Source organism: Dryobates pubescens, chromosome 28 (assembly GCF_014839835.1).
Source record: "Dryobates pubescens isolate bDryPub1 chromosome 28, bDryPub1.pri, whole genome shotgun sequence".
Lineage (NCBI taxonomy): Eukaryota > Metazoa > Chordata > Aves > Piciformes > Picidae > Dryobates > Dryobates pubescens.
In genome coordinates this window covers 214,255-239,948 of record NC_071639.1, presented here as the reverse complement: position 1 = coordinate 239,948, position 25,694 = coordinate 214,255, and the positions used below count along the sequence as shown (strand labels likewise).

General features: G+C 53.2%; 1 protein-coding gene across 1 annotated transcript in view; it reads right to left on the bottom strand.

The window, feature by feature from the left end:
• MOXD1 (monooxygenase DBH like 1) overlaps nt 1-25,694 on the bottom strand; it is a 72,275-nt gene that overhangs the window by 11,595 nt on the left and 34,986 nt on the right. Inside the window, exons 5-10 of the mRNA XM_054174111.1 lie at nt 20,481-20,660; nt 18,195-18,297; nt 14,212-14,378; nt 11,176-11,367; nt 4,945-5,004; nt 2,573-2,715 (exon numbers count right to left, since the gene is read on the bottom strand). Of these exons, the coding sequence (XP_054030086.1) occupies nt 2,573-2,715; nt 4,945-5,004; nt 11,176-11,367; nt 14,212-14,378; nt 18,195-18,297; nt 20,481-20,660 (845 nt within the window). The remainder of the gene's footprint in view (nt 1-2,572; nt 2,716-4,944; nt 5,005-11,175; nt 11,368-14,211; nt 14,379-18,194; nt 18,298-20,480; nt 20,661-25,694) is intronic.

The window sequence follows — 25,694 nt, the reverse complement described above, 5'->3', positions numbered from 1 at the left end:
TGGAGATCAGAACCCCACTCTTAGTGAGTGATGTTGTCCTGCCACTGACATTAAAGGGCAGAGCCCACCAAAATCTGGGAAGCTATTTTGTTCTTGCTAAGGACTCCCATGGTGAAAGGCAGCAAGACTTTTGCTGACTTCCTGGAGAAATTGTAACATCTTGTTTAAAATTTACCAGCCTGTGGTTTATGCTTTACCAGGAGGCTGCTGGAACACTGCAAGAGGCTGCCCAGGGAGGTGGCTGAGGCTCCATCCTGGAGATACTCAAGGTGAGGCTGGACAGGGCTCGGGGCAACCTGATCCAGTGGAGGATGTCCCTGCTGAGTGCAGGGGGTTGGAGTGGATGAGCTTTGGAGCTCCCTTCCCAGCCAGCCCATTCTGTGCCTGTGTGCCAGCTGAGTCACATGAACCCTCGTGGAGGTCACTGCAGATGCTGTCTAACTGGCAGCAGCCCCCACGCCCTGCCATCCACAGAGGGGAGGCTTAACGTTGGTGCAGTGCTGCAGCAGACAGATCTCACCACAAAAGGACAGTACTCATGTCTTTGTGCTGAGCAGTGGGCCATTACTCTGATCCTTGAGGGGTGTTTTACTGGGAAGAAAACTGATGGTTTTCTTTCTGACACAGATGAACAGCTCAGAGATGTGCCCTGTGCATCTTCTCTGAGCAGTAGGAGTTCACCACTCAGCAGGCAGAATCTTTGCACAAAACCTGCAACCTTGCTCAGCCCTGCAGCCAGCAGTTCACCTCACAAGCTCTTTCCTTCCCCTTGGCCAGACTGCAGCCACTACTTCATGGGTTTATATTTACTATGCAAATTATCCTTTGATTTTGTTATTGTTCCAAAGGTTTCACTCTCTAAATCCTCTCCACCATTGTGCCTAGCTACCATTTATCCTCCAGTAAGAACAATTTCATATTCTCAGTCCTTCCACTTCCTTTCAGAAATACAACTTCTTCCTCTTTTGTGCATTTCTGTCACTGTGTGTTGAGACAGCATTAAGGGAAAGGAAAGGGACTTGGGGGTGTTGGTGGGGGAGAAGCTGGACAGGAGCCAGCAGTGGGCACTGACAGCACAGAAAGCCAGGGGCAGCCTGGGCTGCATCCCAAGCAGTGTGGCCAGAGCTGGAGAGAGGGGATCCTGCCCCTCTGCTCTGTGCTGGGGAGACCTCACCTGCAGGGCTGTGTCCAGCTCTGGAGCCCACAATAAAGGAAGGACAAGGACCTGATGGAGAGGGTGCAGAGGAGGGCTGCAGAGATGCAGAGGGGGATGCAGGCTGGAGCATCTCTCCTGTGGGAACTGGCTGCAAGAGCTGGGGCTGTTCAGCCTGGAGAAGGCTCCAAGGGAGACCTCAGAGCAGCCTCCAGTACCCAAAGGGGCTCCAGGAGAGCAGATGGTGACAGAAGAAGGGGCAATGCTCTGAAAATGGAGCAGGGTAGACTTAGATTGGATATTAGGAAGAACTTCTTTAGAGTGAGGCTGGGGAGTCACTGGCACAGGTTGCCCAGGGAGGCTGTGGCTACCTCCTCCCTGGAGGTGTTGAAGGCCAGGCTGGATGAGGCTTTGAGCAGCCTGGGCTGGTGGGAGGTGTCCCTGCCCATGGCAGGGGGCTGTCACTGGATGAGCTTCATAGGGCACTTCCAACACAACCCATTCTGTGATTCCATGATCCTAAGATCTGTATGTGAGCAACAGTTCTAGGATCTGATTGCACTGACTGTCTTCAGCAGAATTACTGACAATGAACCTACCCAGGGTAATCCAAATCACAGAATGCTCTGGGCTGGAAGGGAGCTCCAAAGTTCATCCACTCCAACCCCCTGCACCCAGCAGGGACATCCTCCACTAGATCAGGATGTTCAGAGCCCTGTCCAGCCTCACCTGGAATATCTTCAGGGATGGGACCTCAACCCCCTCCCTGGGCAACCTGTTGCAGTGTTCCAGCAGCCTCCTGGGGCAGAACTTGTTCCTCACATCCAATCTCAATCTGCTCTGCTCTCATTTCAAACCATTGCCCCTGGGCCTGTCCCTGCAGGCCTTTGGGAACAGTCCTTCTCCTACACTCCTGTTTCGAAATTCTCTAAGTGAAGCACTGATAGATCTTGATGCATTGACAGGCTTGGAGCATTGATATGATATTGACAGAGATTCTTTTACATATGGGTGTGGGAAAAAAATAAACAAGAAAAAAACAAACAAACAAAAATAACAAGCCCCACCAAAAATACCAACCAAAGACAGGAGCAGAGGCAATGGCTCCAAGCTGCCCCAGGGCAGGCTGAGGCTGGATGTGAGGAACTATTTCTGCCCTGGAAGGGCTCTCAGACATTGGGAGAGGCTGCCCAGGGCAGTGCTGGAGTCCCCATCCCTGGGGGTGTTCCAGCAGCATGGAGCTGGTGCTTAGGGACCTGGTTTGGTGCTGAGCCTGCAGTGCTGGGGGCAGGGCTGGGCTGGGGGAGCTGGGAGGGCTCTGCCAACTGGATGGACTCTGGAACTCTGTCAAAAAAATGACCATTCAGCCCCACAGACAGAGGCAGAAGTGTTGCACACATCCACAAGCACTGGACTTGCCTGACTGGTCTGTAGATCTCCTTGACACCAATGAAATGGAGCTGCTCCATGATGTCTGGGATGCTGGCACAGCGAGTGAGGTTGATCCTGGGGTAGTAGAGCAGGTAGGACAGGCACATCTCATTCCTGGTGCTCAGACCACCCTGCAGATGGGATATGTCTTTAAATGGAGATAGCACTGGAACCCCACAGACAGAAGCACTGATTAGCATTTCTATGCTAATGAAGCCTCTAACAGGAGGCCCAGATCAAGCCTTTATCCTGCAGCAAGTAGCAAGAAGAGATTCTATCCTTCATTACAAAATAAGCTGCAAGCTCAAGAGACACATCCTGAGCTTAAAAGGTGTCAGAAAGAGCAGCACTCAGTAAAATGAAGCCTCCTGCTGTGTTGCAGAGCACTGAGAGGTTCAGGTTTGTTTTCAGCTTTAGAAAGAAGGCTTTAAAATGAAGCAGATGTGGAAAACAAATCTGGTAGGCTCAGTTTGTTTAATAAGAAATGAAATGAGCTTCTCCTGGTGAAATGGGATGTGCACCTGTATGGACTCCACCTGTCAGCACATTCACAGATGCAGGAAGAAGGGAAAGAGTTAAGGGAACGTTGCCTCAGAAGCAAATGAGCACAAAACAAAGAACTGAAGCTTTTCAGGCAGTAAGAGAAACAGACTCTAAAATCAGCTTGCAGATTGTTCCTAAATCCTGTGTGGGAACAGTTCCATAAATCTCCCCCAAGGAATAGAAATGGAGAAGACAAAGCAGGGACCAAGGGCTGAGGGCTGCTGTGGTCACCACACAGGAGAGGACAGAAACTCCAAAGCCTTTGTTCTCACTCTTTCGCTCTCCTTGATGTGCCTACCACATGCACCTACATGCAAGTTATAATTCAGGGAGAGGTTTCCCTGCTCTCTTGGTGCCAGGAACTGGTCTTCCTTGTTCAGAAACCCCTCAGATCTCACCTGCCCCTCCAGAGAAAGAGGGCTCAGCCCCTGGCGAAGGCTGGGTGCTGGCAGCTCCATCCCTGCCCTGAACAACCTGGCTCTGACATGGGGCTCTGGTTTTACAGCCAGGCTGCAGCCCAGCTCGTGGCCCCAGACCTGAATTTGCTTCACTTCCAAAACTAAGTGGCCACATCACAATAGCTGGAGCCTGGTCCCTGCTGACCTGCAAAGCTGCACCAGGGACAGCAGCTGCTGCTGTGTGCCAGACCTTAGCTGGACACCCTCCAGCCTGAAGGGGATGCTCGGCCCTGTCCACGGCCCTGCCCTGTCCACTGCCATGGCTATGCACCTGGGGCTGCAGCACAGCCACTCCTCGTGGCCCAGCTGCAGGAGTGCAGAGGGATGGCATGGGCTCCTCTGCAGCTGCCCCACAGGCAGCAGCTGTCCAGGAGAGACCCTCCCCCTGCATAACCCAGCAGGTGAGAAGGGTACCAGATGGAGGCTCACTGTGCCCAGAGTCCCCTGCCAGCCTGCAGCAGCTGCATTCTGCCTGGATCCCCTCTCAGGCACAAAAGCAAGTGGTGCCACCTGAGCAAGCACCACGCTCAGTGAGCTACATTCAGAGGAGCAGCACAGCTGATCACATTCTGGGGTTTCACTGCCTGCGTGAACAGAAGGATTGATGTCAACAGCCTGAAGAGAAGGCTCTGTGGAGAGCTTATTGTGGCCTTTCAGTATTTAAAGGAGCAGAGAAAAAACATTGGGGACAGACTTTCAGCAGGGCCTGTGGTGACATGACAAGGGGTACTAAGGCAGGGAACTAAGGCAGGGAGATTCAGACTGGAGAGAAGGAGCAATGTTTTCTGCTGAAGATGGTAAGGCTGACTCAGATTACTCAAGAGGTGGGAGATGCCCCAGGTCACGCTGTCTGGGGCTCTGAGCAACCTGCTCCAGTTGCAGATGTCCCTGCTGACTGCAGAGGGCTCCCACTGGATGAGCTCTGAAGGTCCCTTTCATCCTGAAGCATTCTTGGATCTTGGTCATGGCATAAGGAAAACTCACTATGTGAGAACTGGCAATGACAGCTTTGGGGGGAAATGTGTGACAAGGAGATCAAAACAATTCCTCTGAGCATGTGGAGTGCATACTGGTGCATGTTGGTGCATGCTGGTGCATGCTCTGGGGAGAGCACTGCTTGTGCCGGGGTCTGGGTTTATGATCTGGCCTGCTCCTTGTCCTAAACTACTCAGACGAGTGCTTTGTGCAAGAGCTCAAGCCATGAGCAGAACAATCCTGGTGGCCTTAGAAGCTAGGCCTCTGTGAAAGCTGTGCAGAGAGGCAGGAGCACATCAGCACACTTCCAACAGCGCTGTGTGACAGCCCTGCAGTCCCCACTGCCGCCGGGGCGCGTGCCGCGGTCCGGGACGCTGCCCTTACCCAGGTGACGCGGCTCCGGTCCACAGTGCTGTAGTGACACTCTGTGATCAAATGGTCCCCCTGGAACAGAACATTGAGGAGCTTCAGGTCTGAGTTTTGTTACCATCAGCTTCATACAGGCACAGCTGACAGCAAACACGTAAGAAAGAGCGAGCAGAGCGGGGGAGCAAAGGATTAGGCAATCGGCACAGGCCTTGGCACTCAGCACTCCTGTGATCCCAGATGCCAGGAGGATGGAGACTCCCTTTTTACAAGGGCTACCATGGAGAAGAGGAAGGTTGGAACCCAGTAGAACCCAGATCCTCAGGGATCCTCCATGGCTTTAAATGGAGAGTCTAATGCAGTCTTTTAAAGAGCAGTGAGGGTGCCCTGCTACAATCCTGCCTGCAGGAAAATACCTGCAGACAATGTGCACACAGGATTCTTGCTCCCAAACTCCTCCAGTGCTGCTTGGGAGAGCTTCCCCCAGGCCTGCTTTACCCTGCCAGCTTCAACAGACCTCCTTGCCAAAAGAGTAAAAGAAGGTTTTCCACTTCAAAATAACAACAGTTTATCTGCCAAGCCTGCGAGTGGAGGAGTGGCAGGCACAGGCTCAGCCGCACTGACAGACAGGCCTGGGAAAAGCTCCTTACTTGCCTTCTCAGGTACAGGGAATTAACCTCTTCTTGTCCTGACCAGCTGAGCTGCAGCTTGGGAGATCCTTTATTGCTTCTACTTAATCAAAGTCACTGTGAGAGTCAAATGAATTATAATACTGAAGAACGTTGCCAGGTATTGAAATCAGAGAACATCAGGGACTGGAAGGGCCCTCCAGAGCTCTCCCAGTCCAAGCCCTGCCAGGGCAGGGCACGCAGGGCAGGGCACACAGAACACATCCAGGGGGGGCTGGAAAGGCTCCAGAGCAGGAGACTCCACAACCTCTCTGAGCAGCCTGCTCCAGGCTCCAGCACCCTCACAGGGACAAAGTTTCCCCTCCTGCTCCCCTGGCAGCTCCTCTGCTCCAGCTTGCCCCCAGTGCCCCTTGTGCTGTCCTTGGCCATCCCTGAGCAGAGCCTGGCTCCAGCCCTGCACATCTTTATCCCCAGCCATGAGGGCAGCCCTCAGGCTCCTCTGCTCCCAGCTCCAAGCCCCAGCTGCCTCAGCCTGGCCTCACAGGAGATGTTCCACTGCCTGCAGCAGCTCTGTGCCTCTGGGATGGATTCTCTCAAGCAGTTCCCTGAGGTCCTACTTGAGCTGAGTGCCCCAGAACTGGACACAAGATTCCAGCTGTGGCCTCATCAGGGCAGAGTAGAGGGGCAGGAGAACCTCTCTGACCTACTCACCACCTTGTAATGCACCCCAGGATGCCCTTGGCTTTCTTGGCCACAGGGGGACATTGCTGGCTCATGGGCACTCTTCTGTCCACCAGGACCCCCAGGTCCCTTTCCCTTATGCTGCTGTCCAACAGCTCAGGACTGTACCCTTGCCCAGCTCTCAGCCTCCTGGCCAGATCTGGTGGGACAACTTCATATCATAAGGCTGCCAGTGGTTTATTTGCTTTGGTTCATTTTTTTGTATCATCATCTTCCCTTACAAGGTTGAGACTTTGTCCTGTCCTGTAGCTGTCTGGTTGCCAGCTCTGTGCTAGCACTGCCCCAGCTAGGTGCTGGAAGCAGGTCAGGCAGCCTGGTGCCAGCCAGGAGCAGGGGGAGGCTTCTGAAGCAGCGTGAGTGGCACAGCATCGCTGCTGCCAGCAGGAACATGGTGGCTGCCACCAGCCAGGTCTCTGGTCTGAGTGTCCCATGGCCTGATGGCTCACACTGGAAGTGTTCCTTCTATCAGATTAGAGCTTTTGCTTCCAAATTCAGGAGAGTGCTTGTGGACGAAGATGACAAATAACCTAGACTCCAGAAGCTGAAGGGAGGATGTAGCCTTGGAAGAGCTTTCAGAGGACAAGAACTTCAATGAATATTTTTAATATTCTTAGTCAACTGATCAGACTCTGGTGCAAAATGCACAGAATGGGTTGGCTTGGAAGGGACCTTAAAGATCACCCAGTTCCAGCCCCATGGTAACACATGAAGATGTTAAAGAGCATGGGGCCCAGCACTGCTCCCTGGGGCACACCACTGGTGCCTGGCTGCCAGCTGGCTGTGGCACCATTCACCACCACTCTCTGGGCTCAGCCTCCAGCCACTTCCTAACCCAGCTCAGAGAGCTGCTGTCCAAGCCAGGGGCTGACAGCTTGGCCAGGAGCTTGCTGTGGGGGATGGTGTCAAAGGCCTTGCTACAGTCCAGGCAGACTCCATCCACAGCCTGCCCCACATCCACCAGGCAGTCACCTGGGCACGGAAGATCAGGTTGGTCCAGCAACCCCAGGCAGAGCTACAGGCTGGGGTCAGAGTGGCTGAGAGCAGCCAGGCAGAGAGGGATCTGGGGGTGCTGGTTGATGGCAAGCTGAACATGAGCCTGCAGTGTGCCTAGGAGGCCAGGAGGGCCAATGGCATCCTGGCCTGAATCAGGAAGAGTGTGGCCAGCAGGAGCAGGGCCACATTCTGCCCTGTGCTCAGCACTGGTCAGGCCACACCTTGAGTCCTGTCTCCAGTTCTGGCCTCCTCAGTTTAGGAAGGAGGCTGACTTGCTGGAAGGTGTCCAGAGAAGGGCAAGGAGGCTGGGGAGGGGTCTGGAGCACAGCCCTGTGAAGAGAGGCTGAGGGAGCTGGGGTTGCTTAGCCTGCAGAAGAGGAGGCTCAGGGGAGACCTTCTTGCTCTCTCCAACTCCCTGAAGGGAGGTTGTAGCCAGGTGGGGGTTGGTCTCTTCTGCCAGGCACCCAGCAGCAGAACAAGAGGACACAGTCTCAAACTGTGCCAGGGGAGGTTTAGGCTGGAGGTTAGGAGGAAGTTCTCCACAGAGAGAGTGATTGCCCGTTGGAATGGGCTGCCCAGGGAGGTGGTGGGGTCACCATCACTGGAGGTGTTCAGGAGGAGACTTGATAGGGTGCTTGGTGCCATGGGTTAGTTGATTAGGTGGTGTTGGATGATAGGTTGGACTGGATGATCTTGAAGGTCTCTTCCAACCTGGTCTGGTCTATTCTACTCTACTCTACTCTACTCTACTCTACTCTACTCTACTCTGCCCTGGGTGACCCTGCTCTGGCAGGGCATTGGACTGGGTGATCTCTGGAGATCCCTCTCAACCTGTAATGTTCTATGATTCTGTGATTCTGATCTCCAGTCTCAATCTCCCCTCCTGCACCTCAAAGCCTTTGCCCCTTGTCCAGCCAATTCGTTATCCACTCAGTGGTCCCTCCCTCTAGCCCATGTGCTCCCAGTGTGCTGACCAGGATGTCTGGTGGGACAGAGCCAGAGGCTCTGCACAAGTCCAGGTAGGTGACACAGGGGAATCTGTGCTGGGAGATTTGCATAAGATGAGAAAAACAAAAGGTATGAGAAGTGCTCACTTCAGAGAAGGAATTCCAGCTTCCACCTGAGCTACCCTCTGCAAGCTGCTGATGCTATCAGAGGTCTCCTTCAGTCTTTCTGCTGTCTGCTCCCTTTTGCTCTGGAATATTAAGGAGCCTTTCTCGATAATCTGCATGGATTTCCTACAAAGATCACAGGATGTCATCTTCTGCCAGCCCTCTGCCCAAACCCTTCCACACTCCCTTCCTCCAGGAGGTAACACCAGTTTGTCTTTGAAGTTCCTGTGGAGTGCAAGCAGTTGGACTCCAAAGAGTCACTGCTGCAGCTGAACATTCAGGGATTGCTGCAGACATCAGATTACAAGGTTAGTACTTTGGCTTCTTTTCTGCAAAGGACAAACACCAAATTCTGCCAGTGTGGGAGAAGAGGCAGAAAAGGCAAAGGGACTGAAGAGGAGCCTGGAGGCTTATAGCATGGGGCTCCTGGCCATACTTGAAGCTCACTCATTGCAGTGCTCTTTTCAGCTTCCCTACAGCCTCCAACTCAACACAATGCAGCTGTTTGGTATTCCACACCTGCCCATTTCCATCAGGCCACATGCACCAGCACAGGCACATCACCAGCTGTGCATCCAGTCTTTGCAGCACTGAACTGTCTGTCCTCAGGTGCTGGGGGGAACAACCAAGAGGTGAGGGAATAACTGATGAGTGACCGAGCACAGGAACCCAACCCAGAGCTTCTGCTCTGTCCTGCCACTGGAGCTGCAGGACATTGTTCTCACAACAGGGGACAGCAGTGCAAGAGTTCTTTCAGAAGGTGTTTTTCACCAGTGGAGACCTGGCTGATGTGCAGAGGTGTTTGCCAGGCTGGATACTGCTGTGTGCCTGTACTCAGGATGTGCTGCTTCCTTCCAGGGCACCTGGCTGGATGCACAAAGATGGCACAACCAGGCACACATCTGCTGGCTTCAAACACTGGTGACAGTAAAGTTCACATCAAGTAATTGTGGACATCAAACATGCTCAAGCAGCAGCTTGAATTGATTGGCCAAGAAAGTTCTGACGTGAACTGGGTGGACACTCCTGAGGCACTGCATCTCTGCTGCCTTCCCCGGGGTATCTGAGCAGCTGGCAGCTGGGCTCACCATCATCTGTCACCAGTCCTGGCTAACTGGGGAGGTCCCAGCTGACTGGAGGCCAGCAAAATGTCACAATCTACAAGAAGGGCTGGAGGATGATGAAGGCAACTCCAGGCCTATCAGCCTGAGCTGGGTGACAGGGAAGATTCATGGAGCAGGGCACCCCGAGTGCCATCACACATCACTTATGAGACACCCAAGAGATCAGGGCCAGGCAGCAGGGGGTTAGGAAAGGCAGGTCCAGCCTGACTGATCTGATCTTCTGCAGCATGGTGACCTGGGTAGGACATGAAGGAAGTGCCATAGACATTGTCAGCCTGGACTTTAGCAAAGCCTTTGACTCTCTGTCCCACAGCATCCTGCTACAGAAACTCCTGGCACAGGGCTTGGCCCAGTGCCCTCTGCACTGGGTTAAGAACTGCCTGATGGCCAGGCCCAGAGAGTGATGGGGAATGGAGCTGGACCTGGCTGGTGCCAGCCACCAGTGGTGCTCCCAGGGCTCAGTGCTGGGGCCTGGCCTCCTTCATGTCCTTATCAATGATCTGGGTGAGGGCATTGAGGCAGCCTCAGTGAGCCTGCAGATGGCACCGAGCTGGGTGGCTCTGTCCCTCTGCTAGAGGGCAGAGAAGCCTCACAGCAGGGTCTGGGCAGGTGAGAGCCATGGGCCAAGGCTCAACAAGGCCAAGGGCCAGGTCCTGCCCCAGAGTCACAACAACCCCCTGGGGAGCTCCAGACCTGGGGAGGTGTGGTTGGAAAGCTGCAGCTTGCAGAGGGCCCTGGGGGTGTTGGGTGGCAGTCACTGCCCAGGAGCCAGCAGTGCCCAGGGGGCCAAGAAGGCCAATGGCCTCCTGGCTTGGGTCAGAAGCAGGGTGGGCAGCAGGGCCAGGAGGTGACCATCCCCCTGTGATCAGCACTGGGGAGGCCACAGCTGCAGTGCTGTGCTCAGCCCTGGGCACTCCCTGCAGGAAGGACACTGAGGGGCTGGAGCCTGTCCAGAGCAGGGCAGCCAGGCTGGAGAAGGGCCTGGAGCCCCTGGGCTAGAGGAGGGCTGAGGGAGCTGGCGGGGTTGAGGCTGGAGAAGAGGAGGCTGAGGGAGACCTCCTTGCTCTCTGCAGCTCCCTGCAGGGAGGTTGGAGTGAGGAGGGAGCAGCCTCTGCTCCTTGGTGCCAAGGGACAGGAGCAGAGGCAATGGCTCCAAGCTGCCCCAGGGCAGGCTCAGGCTGGATGTGAGGAAGTATTTCTGCCCTGGAAGGGCTCTCAGACATTGAAGAGGCTGCCCAGGGCAGTGCTGGAGTCCCCATCCCTGGGGGTGTTCCAGCAGCATGGAGCTGGTGCTTAGGGACCTGGTTTGGTGCTGAGCCTGCAGTGCTGGGGGGAGGGCTGGGCTGGGGGAGCTGGGAGGGCTCTGCCAGCTGGGTGGACTCTGGATGCTGTGAAAATTGGAAATATTCACAAAACATTCAGGAGCAGCTGTGACACTTTGGGACATGGTGTAGTAGTCATGGAGGTGTTGGATAGAGGGTTGGGCTTGATGTGATGGTCTCAGAGGTCTTTTCCAACCTTAGTGATTCAGTGATTCTAAGAGTTCCATGACTCCATCAGAAGGGACCCAGCAGCACCACGAGCCCTAGCTGTGAGAGCCCTCAGGCACTGCAGCTCTTCGGAACTCAGGGAGGTGTGAGGCTCTCCTACCGGCAGGATGGTTCTTTCTTCTTTCAGGTACTGGAACTCCTGGAAGTTGAAGTCAAACTGCTCATCATAGGCCAGCAGCCTCTGCTCCTCCCCTGCGTGGAAGTGGCGCATCCTGAGAGCTCTGCCGGCGAGGTGAGCGTGGAGCAGCACTGCAAACACCTGGATCCCTGCAGGCCTCTCGGCACCTAGAGCCTGCCCAGGGGAAGCCAAGGGTGTCACCGGCGTGCCCCGCTGCCCTCCCAGGGGAAGCCAAGGGTGGCACCAGCGTGCCCCGCTGCCCTCCCAGGGGAAGCCAAGGGTGTCACCGGCGTGCCCCGCTGCCCTCCCAGGGGAAGCCAAGGGTGTCACCGGCGTGCCCTGCTGCCCTCCCAGGGGAAGCCAAGGGTGTCACCGGCGTGCCCTGCTGCCCTCCCAGGGGAAGCCAAGGGTGTCACCGGCGTGCCCCGCTGCCCTCCCAGGGGAAGCCAAGGGTGTCACCGGCGTGCCCCGCTGCCCTCCCAGTGGAAGCCAAGGGTGTCACCGGCGTGCCCTGCTGCCCTCCCAGGGGAAGCCAAGGGTGTCACCGGCGTGCCCTGCTGCCCTCCCAGGGGAAGCCAAGGGTGTCACCGGCGTGCCCTGCTGCCCTCCCAGGGGAAGCCAAGGGTGGCACCGGCGTGCCCCGCTGCCCTCCCAGGGGAAGCCAAGGGTGTCACCGGCGTGCCCTGCTGCCCTCCCAGGGGAAGCCAAGGGTGTCACTGGCGTGCCCTGCTGCCCTCCCAGGGGAAGCCAAGAGCGGCACCGGCGTGCCCCGCTGCCCTCCCAGGGGAAGCCAAGGGTGGCACCGGCGTGCCCTGCTGCCCTCCCAGGGGAAGCCAAGAGCGGCACCGGCGTGCCCCGCTGCCCTCCCAGGGGAAGCCAAGAGCGGCACCGGCGTGCCCTGCTGCCCTCCCAGGGGAAGCCAAGGGTGTCACCGGCGTGCCCTGCTGCCCTCCCAGGGGAAGCCAAGGGTGTCACCGGCGTGCCCTGCTGCCCTCCCAGGGGAAGCCAAGGGTGTCACCGGCGTGCCCTGCTGCCCTCCCAGGGGAAGCCAAGGGTGTCACTGGCGTGCCCTGCTGCCCTCCCAGGGGAAGCCAAGGGTGTCACCGGCGTGCCCTGCTGCCCTCCCAGGGGAAGCCAAGGGTGGCACCGGCGTGCCCTGCTGCCCTCCCAGGGGAAGCCAAGGGTGTCACCGGCGTGCCCTGCTGCCCTCCCAGGGGAAGCCAAGGGCGGCACCGGCGTGCCCCGCTGCCCTCCCAGGGGAAGCCAAGGGTGTCACTGGCGTGCCCTGCTGCCCTCCCAGGGGAAGCCAAGGGTGTCACCGGCGTGCCCCGCTGCCCTCCCAGGGGAAGCCAAGGGTGTCACCGGCGTGCCCCGCTGCCCTCCCAGGGGAAGCCAAGGGTGGCACCGGCGTGCCCCGCTGCCCTCCCAGGGGAAGCCAAGGGTGTCACCGGCGTGCCCCGCTGCCCTCCCAGGGGAAGCCAAGGGTGTCACCGGCGTGCCCTGCTGCCCTCCCAGGGGAAGCCAAGGGTGTCACTGGCGTGCCCTGCTGCCCTCCCAGGGGAAGCCAAGAGCGGCACCGGCGTGCCCTGCTGCCCTCCCAGGGGAAGCCAAGGGTGTCACCGGCGTGCCCCGCTGCCCTCCCAGGGGAAGCCAAGGGTGTCACCGGCGTGCCCTGCTGCCCTCCCAGGGGAAGCCAAGGGTGTCACCGGCGTGCCCCGCTGCCATGTCACGCACGTGTAACGGGGGAAACCAAACTCCTGAGTGCATGCTGCAGTCCTCAGCCCGCAGGCAGGTGCGGAGCGGGCCAGCGATCTTCTGAGGTGGTTTGGGGGGTTTGGGTCAGGCTCAGCTGTGGTTTGCTCATAATCACACAGTGGTTGTGGGACTCAGCTGTCCTATCAACAAGTCTCAAGAGATGAAGACTTTCAAAGGCATCAGGCTGAGAGCTGCTCCTGCTCAGTACTGCTGCACGGGGATGGGTGCTGTGAAGTGCTGTGAGTGATGTCAGCACTCACTCCCTGCCAGCACTTGGAATTAAGAGGCTGTAATTGTAACATCTTTCACTTCCCAGCTTCAACTCAGCTGGGAAGAGATTCCTGACAGTTTACATCTGAAAGGTTTTTTGAAGTTGAAAACATTTAAAAATAACTTTTCCAAACTGACACAGATCTCAGACTGTGCTGCCAGAGCTCCATGGAGCTCAGCTGCAGTGTGCTACCCCCTGGGTCTTGCTCAGAGCCTGGACTAGGAAAAAAAAACGTATTCACAGAATAGGAAGGCTTGGAAGGGACTTCTGGAGATCATCCAATCCAACCCCTCTGCTAGAGCAAGGCTACCTAGATCAGGTTTCACAGAAACACATCCAGATAGGTTTGGAATCACTCCAGGGGAGACTCCACAACATCTCTGGGCAGCCTGCTCCGGGGCTCCAGCACCCTCACACCAAAGAGTTTTGTCCTTAAGTTCAAGTGAAACCTCCTGGGTTTTAGTTTGTGCCCCTTGCCCCTTATCCTGTCACTGACCACCACTGAAAAGAGCCCAGACTCATCTTCTTGACCTCCAGCCTTTAGCTGTTGACCAGCATTGATCCAATCCCCTCTCAGGCTGTTCTTCCCCAGGCTAAACAGCCCCAGGGCTCTCAGCCTCTCCTTCTAAGATAGGAACAAGTTCTGCACCAGGAGGCTGCTGGAACACTGCAGCAGGTTGCCCAGGGAGGTGGCTGAGGCTCCATCCCTGAAGACATTCCAGGTGAGGCTGGACAGGGCTCTGGGCAACCTGATCCAGTGGAGGATGTCCCTGCTGAGTGCAGGGGGTTGGACTGGATGAGCTTTGGAGCTCCCTTCCAACCCAGAGCATTCTGTGGTTCTGTGATGCTATGAAATACCCTGGGGGACAAGAGGCAGCAGATGCCTTCACTCTTGCCTGTCAGCAGTAACTATCAATCTTCCCAAGAAGCTAAGTGGTTGTCCCAAACTACTTCTCAGCATGGGAGCCCCTGGGCTCAGGCAGCAGCCATACCTCTGCGAGACACTCCCGTGTGCAGTGACCCTCTGACACGAACTCAGGCATGCCTGGTGGGATGTTGTGGAAGAGGCTGACCCACAGACCAGCTTCAATAACCCCAGCATCGTATTTCCTTAGCACTGGAGTGTAAAAGAGCCTCAGACCGGAGTTATCTATCAAGCCTGCAACAAAAGCACAGAGTTATCCATGGCTGCAAGTCAGGGAAAGAGATCAATAGATAACTAAGCAAACCCCATCTCTTTCATGTTTTTCAAGGCTTGAGCTGTGTGTTCTATGTGAAAAGTTCACCTCAACAACCTGGCAATCAGTCAAACCATAAGCAATAAGTGACAAACAGAAGCAGCCTGCAGGAGGGTTGTCAGACATGGGATCCTGACATCCCTGCTGCTCAGCTGGGAGTGAGAACTGTGAGCTGCCTGCATCGCTCATGGCCCTGCTGCTAACTTACCCAGCATGGGGCTCAGAGAAAAGAAGCTGGATCACAGGAACAGCAAGCAAACAAAACCACCTCACAAACCCAAACTAAACCAAAATGGAAATAATTTTAAAAAATCAAAGGGAAACAAAACCAGAAAGGAAAAGAAAGGAGGGGGGGAGGGAAAGGAAGAAAAAGGAAAACCAAAGGGGGACAAAAGGAGCGGGGGGAAAGAAAATAATCAAACCACATCAACCCAATAACAACCAACAGCCCCCAGCAAAGCTCCAGAGGAGCCAGGTACCACTTTCAAAAGACAGATTTGAAGCACAGCTTAAAGATGTGTGTGTGGGGGGTAATTTAATTTCCATCTCTGTGTTGTCTTCCCCTTGTGACTTTATCCATTCCTTCACCTTGAGCCCTGGCATGAATTGGATTTCCCTTTGTTTCGTGCTGCCTGTCATGTTACAGCATACCTTAGATCTTCAGAGTCACAGCATGGCTCAGGTTGGGAAGGGACCTCAGAGATCATCTGCTCCAACCACCCCACCATGCCCAGGGACACCTCTCAGCTAGACTCAGCTGCTCGAGGCCTCATCCAGCCTGGCCTTCAACACCCCCAGGCAGGAGGCAGCCACAGCCTCCCTGGGCAGCCTGTGGCAGTCTCAGCTCCCTCCTGCTGAAGAACTTCTTCTTCAGCTCCAGACTAACCCTGCTCTGCCTCAGCTTCAACCCATTCCCCCTTGTCCTGTCTCCAGACATTCTCAGCAAAAGCCTCTCTGCAGCCTTCCTGCAGGATGCCTTCAGGTCCTGGCAGGCTGCTCTGAGGTCTCCCTGGAGCCTTCTCCTCTCCAGGCTGCACAGCCCCAGCTCCCTCAGCCTGTGCTCACAGCAGAGCTGCTCCAGCCCTTGGATCACCTTTGTGGCCTCCTCTGGCCTCTCTCCAGCAGCTCTGTGTCCTTCTGCTGGGGACAGCAGAGCTGGAGGCAGGATTGGAGGTGAGGTCTGAGCAGAGCAGAGCCCAGGGGCAGAATCCCCTCTCCTGCCCTTTGCCCACACTGCTCTGGCTGCAACCCAGCACCCAGCTGCCTGCTGGGCTGATGATGACCAACTGCAATCTCCACAAGCAAGAGAGCATCCAACAAACATGAAAATTGTCTTCCTAAATTCCAGACTTTGAGACAGTCCCAGCATGTCAGCAAAGCAGACCAGACACCTGCAGGGTGTTTTAATGCCACACTCACTCAAGGACTTTTCTTGATTTCATGAAGTAGTTTAAAGAACCAAAGCCTGCTGTGGAAAGGTTGAGTTTTCAACAGTCAAATTTCCCAGGGGGGTGGTTGAGGCCCAGAACTGGACACAGATGCTGAAGGGCCTGGGACATCTGTGTGATGAGAAAAGGCTGCGAGCCCTGGGGCTGTTTAGCCTGGAGAAGAGAAGGCTGAGAGGGGATCTGATCAATGGTTACAAATATCTGAGGGGTGGGGGGCAAGAAGGGGCCAGGCTCTGTGCAGTGGAGGCCTGGAGCAGGCTGCCCAGAGAGGTTGTGGAGTCTCCTTCTCTGGAGACCTGGATGTGTTCCTGTGTGTCCTGCCCTGGGTGATGCTGCTCTGGCAGGGGGTTGGACTTGGTCTCCAGAGGTCCCTTCCAACCCCTACCCCTCTGTGACATTTCAAGTCTCACACCTTCCAACTTCAAAGAAGCTATTTGCACAGCCTCATCACTTTTGTGGTATTTCCCCTTCAAGGTTTAAGCTAACATCTAAGTGCCAGCAAATCTCATGATCTGTCAGAGGTCTCAATGAGCAACCTCCACAGAGAGCACCTTTCAAGGGTTTCAGAAACAGAAACTTTCAAACCCAGTCATGTCAGGAGCAGTTCAGGCATTTCTGAGTTCAGCTGGGAGCCAGCACTGACTACCAGGGAGTCACTCAGGGGAACATTCCTCCAGTGACAAAGGTGAGGCTGACAGCACAGCCTCTAACCACCAGAGCCAAGGTGGGGGAAAGCAAGGGCTGAAAGGTGAGAAGCAAGGTGGCCTGGTGTCCCATGCCAGCGTGACTGCTGAAGGGAGAGAGCCTGTCATTAAATAAAACAATTTGGAGAGAGCAGGCTGTACCAGGAGAGGCTGAGGGAGCTGGGCCTGTTTAGCCTTCAGAAGGGGCTGAGGGGAGACCTCTTCACTCTCTACAGATACCGGAAAGGAGGTCGGAATGAGGCCAGTGCTGGACTCTTCTCCCAAGGGACTAATGACAGGACAAGAGGAAATGGCCTCAAGTTGTGCCAGGGGAGGCTTAGGTTGGGTATTAGGAAAAAAAAGATTTCCTGGAAGAGTAGTGGGGCACAGGCACTAGCTGCCCAGGGGGGTGGTGGAGTCATCATCCCTGGAGGGGTTTGAAAACTGAGTGGATGTGCTTTGGGTGCTTGGTGCTTTGGGACATGGTCTGTTGGTCATGGGGGTGCTGGAGAGAAGGTTGGACTTGATGGTCTTAGAGGTCTTTTCCAACCTTTATGGCTCTATAAGATAGTTCCATCTAATACAAGATGAAGAGGGGGAATAACAGTAACACAGAACACCGTAACCCCCAGGGAGCAGCAGGGGAAGGCCACTGCACTGTGCTGCACTGCAGTTTGCTCAGCTCTGTACAGCAGCCACCAGAAAGTCCCCAGGCACAGCAGCTCAACAAACTCCTCTTTCAGAACAAAAGTCAGCCACAAGGTTCCCCATGGATTGTCTGTGGCTCCCTGATTTGTTCCTTTGGCCTCTTCTAAGTAGTAACAGATTTTAGATAGAAGATTGAAACAACCCCAGCACCACAAATTAAAACTTTATCTTTTAAGACAAACTGCTTTTACCCTCCAAATGCAGAAAACCAGAGTCCACACCTGTCCAGGTCTACAGACCTCCTTGGACTAGCTCTAGAAACCTGAGTCCATACTTCACCTTGAGGAACTGCCCAGTTAGATGTCTTAAGAAAATCCTACCCACAGTGAAGGTTTGTTCCCTGTCTTGGCTCAGTCTGGGTGCTGTGCTGCTGGCTCAGGCTGATTGGTTTTTCCAGCAAAAGGAGAGAGAACAAGACAAATATGTTCACCACAGCTCTTTGTGTATCAGAGGATCACAGAATCATTCAGGTTGGAAGATTCTCCTGGGATCCTTGAGTCCAACCATTGATCCTGCTCTACAAAGCTCACCCCTACACCATATCTCCAGCAGCACATCCAAACCACCTTTAAACCCCTCCAGGGATGGTGACTCCACCACCTTCCTGGGAAGCCTGTGCCAGTGTCTGAAAAATATTGTGCTGTGAAAAATATTCTCCTCATGTCCAGTTTAAACATACCCTGCCGCAGCTAAATCTGAATCTCCTGCTGACTTCAGCTCAGTCTTCTGAGAGCAGCAACAAAAACACTGGGAACTGGGAAAACTGAGCAAGCAAAAGCCGGCCTCAGCTTTGGGGTCGCTCTCTTTGCTGTGCAATGCTATCAAGAGCACTTCTGTCACTTCTCTCTGGGGCATTTTCCAGCCTGGCATGGTTTGGAGAACGTGAGAGAGTACCAACCTTCTGTGTACGATGGGTTGTCATAGTGCACCTCCATCAGAACAAACTGAGGGTCAGCTGCTGTGCCAAGGGATAAGCCAACATGAGGAGGGTAGCTGAAGCCCTGGGGACCAGCACACACATGCAGAGTTAGGAGCTGATCTCTTCTTATGAACACACACGTTTAGTTTGTTTCTTTTTTCCAAGGATGCAATCACTTCAGTGCCAACATTTACAGAGGTAACTCCCTCTAAAGCCCTCTGAAGGTGGCACTTGGGCATACCAGTTTTATTATAAACTCAATGCCTGCATAACTCTGTCACTATCAAATAGTAGATGTTATGCTTGCTAGAGCATGAAGCCCTGGCCAAACTAGTCTGACCTCACCACTGACCCTGCTTTGGGCAGCAGGTTTGACCAGAGACAACCTGCATTATCCTGTGATTCCCTGATTATTTATCCTGCATTTACAGCTCGAGCTGAAAAGGCAAACTCTCTCTTAACTGTATAAACATTGCACCCTGCAGCAGAGAAGCTGACAACAAAGCCCTTATGGAAAGGTCAATCCACGCTGTAAACATTCCCAGGTTCTAAACAAGAGCCATTCCCAGGGAGTGCTGAGGATGGATGGGATGAAATTGTCTTCCTGCACAGACCTCTGCATTCTAAGTAAATTGGTTATAACACTAAAGGTGATCTTCATGGCTGCACTTTCATTAGCAAGCCTTCTGGTACAGAAGAAAGAAACAAGCAACGAATGTGCAGGGCAACAGCTTGGGCAGGACCTGCTGCCCCCAGACAATGTCCCCTTGAGCAAGCTCTGCTCTGAGCCCCTGCACTGAGCCCTGTTTATTGCTGGGCTGTGCTGGGCTCACCTCTGCACATTCAGTCTCACCGTGTCCCAGAGGGGGCTGTGCAGGTTCTCAGCCCACTCGTGGGGTGATTCAGAGTGGGGGTGCTCAGGAGGTCTAGTTCAGAGCTCACTCCTGTCCCAGACACAAATACCAGTGTCTTCTGAGTTAATCCAGCTACCAAAGTCACTGTCAGAGGAATGAATCTGATCATTTTGTAGTACCTAGCAAGCATTTGAATGTGCCACTTGAGACACTGCTTTCTGAGTGTGCCTGCTGATGCTTAGAGGACATGGAAGAATTCATCACACTATATAGCAATAAATATTCTCCTATTCTACAGAAGGGCAAAGGGAAGTGAGTGCTGCAGCAAGCCTGAACGTAACCCAGATGTGTCAAATGCCTCTCTACAGATCTCTCACCGTGGGATCATCCCTGCAAGAGCCTCCACAGTGCTTGCCAAATGCTAACTTATTTATATGAGCTTTTTATTTCACTTAGATTAAGGCAGCTGGAAGTACAAATACTAGGTCAGAGCACAGCCGATGGCGAAAATGCACCAAGCATCTATCAGGGCTAATGCTCACAGTGGATGAAGCTTCCTTTGATGTGTCCATGTGGCTGCTTTGGCTTCCTCACACTGAGGCACTCAAAGATGTTTCTGGACTGCAGGCTGGCAAAAAGAGCTCCAGAAACCATCATCACCCCAGTTCCTCCCCGTGCCCACACCGTGGCTTGTGTTGGCACACAGGGAGCCAAGGGGATCAAGAAGGGGTAGAATTAATTCTCCAGTCAGTGATGCTGCCTTGTGAAGGGATTAACTGCAGCCTAAATGAACATATGAAATGAGCTGAAAACACAGCCTGGAGTCCAAAATGTCATCAGGGACTGGTTTCTGTAGACATGCCCCACTGCCATCAGCTAAAGGGTTCTTGTGCTGGCTCTGCACTGGCACAGGACCTCTCCTACACAGAAATTCTGTCCTTGGGCTGGGCAGAAAACTTCAGGCTGATGGGTGTGAATGAGGCAACCCTGTAACCAGGTCCTGAAATGGTTTCAATCTATGTCTGACTGAATTTGCAAAGTCTTTCCTCCATGTCCTGTGTGCAATCACCTGCAGACACTGCTCTGCTTTCTGCAGCAGACACTGGTCACTGCTGGAGGCAGTGAATGCCCATCTCAGATGGACAAGCTGATGCAGCACAGACTTCCATGCTCCTAAGCCACCTTTCTTCCCCTAAGTTATCAACTCTGTTTACAATATTTTCATTACTTTTAGCTTGCCACTGAGGACCATCCTTGTATTTCATACTTCAAAACACAACAAGAAGTTGATTGTGTATCCTTAAAAGGAGAGAGGTGATGTCATCACTAATTGCTTGCTAGGAAGAAGTTTCATTATTAAGCAGCCCCTCCTGCATGCCCCTTGCTGAGCCATGCCAGCCAGCTGTCCTACCTCTCCTCCAATAGCCCAGGCAAAAATGACTGTCTCACAGGTGAGGAAGGCGTCTGGCATGTTGGGGTGGTAGCACTCGTGCCCATAGTCCAGCACACTGTCATTCAAACTGCTGCTGCACTGGTAGAGCAGGATGTGGTGCACCAGGTTCTCATGGCCTTTCTGGATCAGTGGCTCAACCTGTCAACAAGAAAAGGAAAGTGAAAGAAAGCACATCTCAGAGGTGGCCATTTCCATGCAGGCTTGCAGGCAGAAATAAAGATCATGTGGAGCATTTGTTGTAACAGAGGAGACCTGGTTTAGATTGTAGATAGGTTGTGATGTTCAGAGATTCACAGAATGGTTTGGGTTGGAAGGGACCTTAAAGATCATCCACTGCCAAACCCTGCCATGGGCAGGGACACCTCCCACCAGCACAGCTTGCTCAAGGCCTCATCCAGCCTGGCCTTGAACACCTCCAGGTAGGGCACAGCCACAGCCTTCCTGGGCAGCCGGTGCCAGTGTCTCCCCAGCCTCACTCTCAAGGTTACTTTACTGCAAATGGTACTTTGGAGCTCTGCAACTCCCAGCACTGCAGAAGCTTGGCAACCTCATTGCTCAGGCATCCACGGGGGACAGGGAGAATACTCTGTGTCTTGAAGAAACTTCTGTTGCCATCTGTCTTGCTCTCTCTTCCCTCACCCCAGCATTGCAGTGCCACTTGCTTTCCTCCCTGCCCAGTCTTGTTTAGCTATGTTCCAGCATGGAGAGGACACGACTCAGCTCCAAGTCTGCTTAGCTAACGCAGCTTCATATCTGAACTGCTTCCCACCCTTGGTTCTGTCTCTTTCATGCTATTTCAAACTACAGCTGCCCATAGGTTCTGTGGGTCTAGGGTGAGCCTGGAGGTACACCCCACAGTCGTCAGCAGCTCAAGATGGACTTTCAAATGTTGTTGACGACTACAAGAAATTAGAATTCTTTTACAAGCTGCTTGGTTGTCAAGAACTTATTAACATTGCTGAGAGGTCAGGGGCTGGAGCCTGTTCATGGCAGTGATGAGCTGCAGGCTCTCAGGGGTGCCTGGATGCCCCCAGAATAATTTAACCAGAGAACTTCAGGGTAGGCTGAGATGTTTTCATTCCACAGAACAGCACTGACTCTCTATTTGCTTGGATGATGTGAAATTGTCTCTGTCAGAGATGACATCCCTGGGGCAAACATGAAGCCCTCTGAAAAAATTATTTTGCTTTCCAGCAAGATCACTTTCCACAGAATATCAGCCATAGAAAACAGTCAGGAAATGCAGGGGGTTTCCCCCTTGCTCCTGCTTTCAGAGCTTGCCTCCCATTCTCTCATACCTGCCTTCAAGTGGAACAAGATAAACATTCATGTTTGCACATATCAGGATAGAGAAGGTATTTTAAAACACAGAATCATAGACTGGGTTGGGTGGGAAGGGACCTCCAGAGGTCATCCAATCCAAATCTACCTGCAGAAATCAGGAACATACCCAACTAGATCAGGCTGCCCAGAGCCCTGTCCAGCCTCACCTTGAATACCTCCTTGAATACCTTGAGTATGTGTACCCCAGCTCCACATTCCTTTGTTTTGCAAGGACATGAACTCCAGTGGCCAGAGGACCAGAAGCAAGAGCAGTTTGTGACATTATCAGGATATTGTCAGCTGTGACAGTGTGCCTTCAAGAGAGGTCAGCTACTGAAACACTCTGGCTGAATATTGTGGTGTAAAAAGGAAAACAAAAGATAATTCTAAAGGAATTTCATTGGTAGATCAGTGGGAATGGAACTCTAAAGTTTTTGTCTGTGCAGTCAGTCTCAGCCTGCTGCAGCCTGAGTCTGGACAGCTGCTGTTTTTCTTGCTGGAGCTGACCTTCAACTAACAAGATGAGAAACTAATTCTTTTCTTCCCCTACCACATGCTTTGAACTAACAGAATTTCCCCCCAATAACTACTTTTCTCTCTAACCCTTTTTGGAAAAAAGGAAGAAGGGGGAAAGGAGGTTTTGGGGGGAGCCCTCCTCTGTCGAGGGGGGGAGTTTCCTGTGTTAGGTTCTTTCCTGTGTATTTGTGTACATCCTGTAAATACTGCATATTGTGTATAGATTCATCACATTTCACCCTGCCTGTAAAACACAGCTCTTGCCCATTTTGCTTCTCTGACTCAGTTAGTTGTGGGTTGGGGGTGGTGTGGGAGAACTGAACTTTCTCTCACTACCACATCAGCACAGTACTTTCCCCCTAAATGTCTCTCTGCACTTTGTTCAAATCACTAAAACAACTGCAAAAGGAGGAAGGGCAGGAAGAAGAAGAAACCAGAGTCTGTGCATATCAAGACCACCCTTGTTGATACGTGGCTCCTGGGGAGTCCAGGTGCTGCTGAGGACCTGAATGTCTGTCCAACCCCACACCCACTCCACTGTGCTCAGAAGCTAGCAGAAAGATGTACATTGCTTGGAGGTAGCAAAGTTCTGTTCTGATGGCAAGGCTGAAACACTCTCAAGAGATTTGCTGTGCTGCCTTCAGTAATCCCTGCCCTGGTCAGTGTTGTACCAGCAGAGATCACTCCCCTGTGACAGTAAATTATCTCTGAAGGTGGTAAGAGTCAGTCTAAGGGTGAGACACCTGGGGCTGTTTAGTGTGGAAAACAGACTAAGACTGAAAGGGGATCTTACTAAGGTGGGTGTCAAGAAGCAGGAGCCAGGCTCTTCTTAGTGGTACTCTGCGAGGCAATGGACACAAAGTGGAACCCAAGAGGTTCCACCTCAACATGAGGAAAAGTCCTTTGGTGTGAGGGTGCTGAGCCCTGGAGCAGGCTGCCCAGAGAGGTTGTGGAGTTTCCTGCTCTGGAGACTTTCCAAACCCACATGAATGTGTTCCTGTGTGATTTGCCTTGGGTGATCCTTCTTTGGCAGGGAGCTGAACTCCCTTGGAGCTCCCTTTCAACCCCTCCCAGTCTATGATTCTATGATTCTTATTTTCCCATCAAATAAGAATATATTCCCAAATGTTTCAGACTGACTGACTAAGATTCAGAGATCCATTTTCAGCTTGACACTGCTTCTTCCCTCTGTTCCACTTGTATCCAAACACTGCAGAACCAAGACACACACATCATGGCATCCTAGACCTCAAACAGTGGAGTTCTAAAGCTCCCCTAATGCAGAGGTTAGTCAGGGGAATTATCACAGAATCAATGTTAGGGGTTGGGAGAGAGCTCCAGAGATCACTGGGTCCAACCCCCCTGCCAGAGCAGGATCACCCAGGGCAGGTCACACAGGAACACATCCAGGTTGGCTTTGAAAGTCTACAAAGAAGGAGACTTACGGTTATGGGAATATAAGCCCTTTATCTACCAAGAGGGAGAGAGTATTTTCATCCCACCATGAGAGAGTTCTGCCTGCTGCTACAAGATCCCAGCACCTGCTGTGCTCACAAGCTCTACTTCAGCATCAACTTCCCCTCCAAACGCTGGGGCATCACCAAAATCATAAACTCAGCTCCTGCCAGCAGCACCTAAACAATAACAGCACAGCAGAAAGCGCTTTGTGCAGCTTTCTCTAGTGAAGAGATGAAAAATAACCCAGAGCAGCCCCTTAGGCATCTTTCCAGTGCATCCTCTGTGCTTCACATGCACAAAGAAATGCTGAAGAGTAGCAGTGGGGTTCAAATTTTACACATTCTGTTAGACCTTGGTTCATGAGGGGCCACACTGAGCTCTCCCCTTTTCCACCAGCAGAGAAGCAAACAAACACTTCAGAGAGGTAAAAGGCATTGATTACCAAAACTGCTGGGCAAATATCACTCATCAGATATTGTTCATGAAGTAGATGGAAACACTTTAACAGCCAGGCCCCTAAGGCTCATTTCTGCCTGAAATGTGAGAAGAGGAGCAGCCCCTCTGGGCCCCCCCCTGATGAATTCTATTTACTTACCTCAGAAAATCAAACCAGAATCTGATCTCATCCTCTGTTCCAGTGATTAACTGGAGCAGGAATCTTCACACCATCTGCAGGGTGAGTGCTGCCCTGTTGGCTCAGCCATCTTTTGTTTGGGTTACTTAGCCTGCCTGCCTCTACTTCTCTCATCCTCCACACACACCACCTGTACAGCTTAGCTTGCTCCAAGCTGGAAAGAAATTTTCTTTCTTATTCTGTTTCCCCAGATCAACACAATTCCTGTTCTCTGCCCAAACTCACAGTGATGAGCAGTTACCAGGCTTCCCAAACAGGGAGCCAAATACAACAAATCACTAATACACTGGAGGCTGAAGGAGTCCCAGATGGAAAATGAGTTGGTAGAGAAGTTGCAAGAATTAACTCCTTAGCTGAGGGCAGTCCTGGTTTCCAGAGGACTTGCAGCCTCAATGGACAACACAGTGTGCAGGGCTTATTTCCTGTGAGGTTATTCCTGGTTTCATAGATTCACAGAGTGAGTTGGGATGGAAGGGATGTTAAAGCTCATCCAGCTCCATCCCCCTGCCATGGGCAGGGACACCTCCCACCAGCACAGCTTGCTCAAGGCTTCATCCAGCCTGGCCTTCAACACCTTCAGCTATGAGGCAGCCACAGCCTCCCTGGGCAGCCTGTGCCAGAGTCTCCCCAGCCTCACTCTCAACAATTTCTTCCTCATCTCCAGTCTCAATCTCACCTCTCCCAGCTCAAAGCCATTGTTCCTCATCCTGGCACTCCCAGCCCTTGTCCAAATCCCTTCCCAGCTCTTGTCCAAATCCCTTCCCAGCTCTTGTCCAAATCCCTTCCCAGCTCTCCTGGAGCCCCTTCTGGTACTGGAAGGCTGCTCTGAGGTCTCCCTGGAGCCTTCTCTTCTGCAGGCTGATTTTCAAGATTTTAACAAACCTTTCTCAGCCTTTGATCCCCAGCTGCAGACACAGATGCCTAAAGCATGAACTGTTTGATGCCCACATTCCAAGCATCCCTCTTTAAAATCATTTCTAAACCAAAGTGGTTGGCTCTTAGCCTTTCATCCCCAAAGCACAAAGTGGAAAACTAAGCTAAGCTAAGGTCTACCATGGCTAGTCTCCACTCTAAATACTGGTAGGCAAACCCTGCCCCCTGTGCCCCCTGTGCCAGGGGAGGTTCAGGCTGGATGTGAGGAAGAAATTCTTCCCAGCAAGAGAGATTGGCCACTGGGCTGTGCTGCCCAGGGAGGTGGTGGAGTCCCCATCCCTGGAGATCTTCAAGAAAAGCCTGGATGA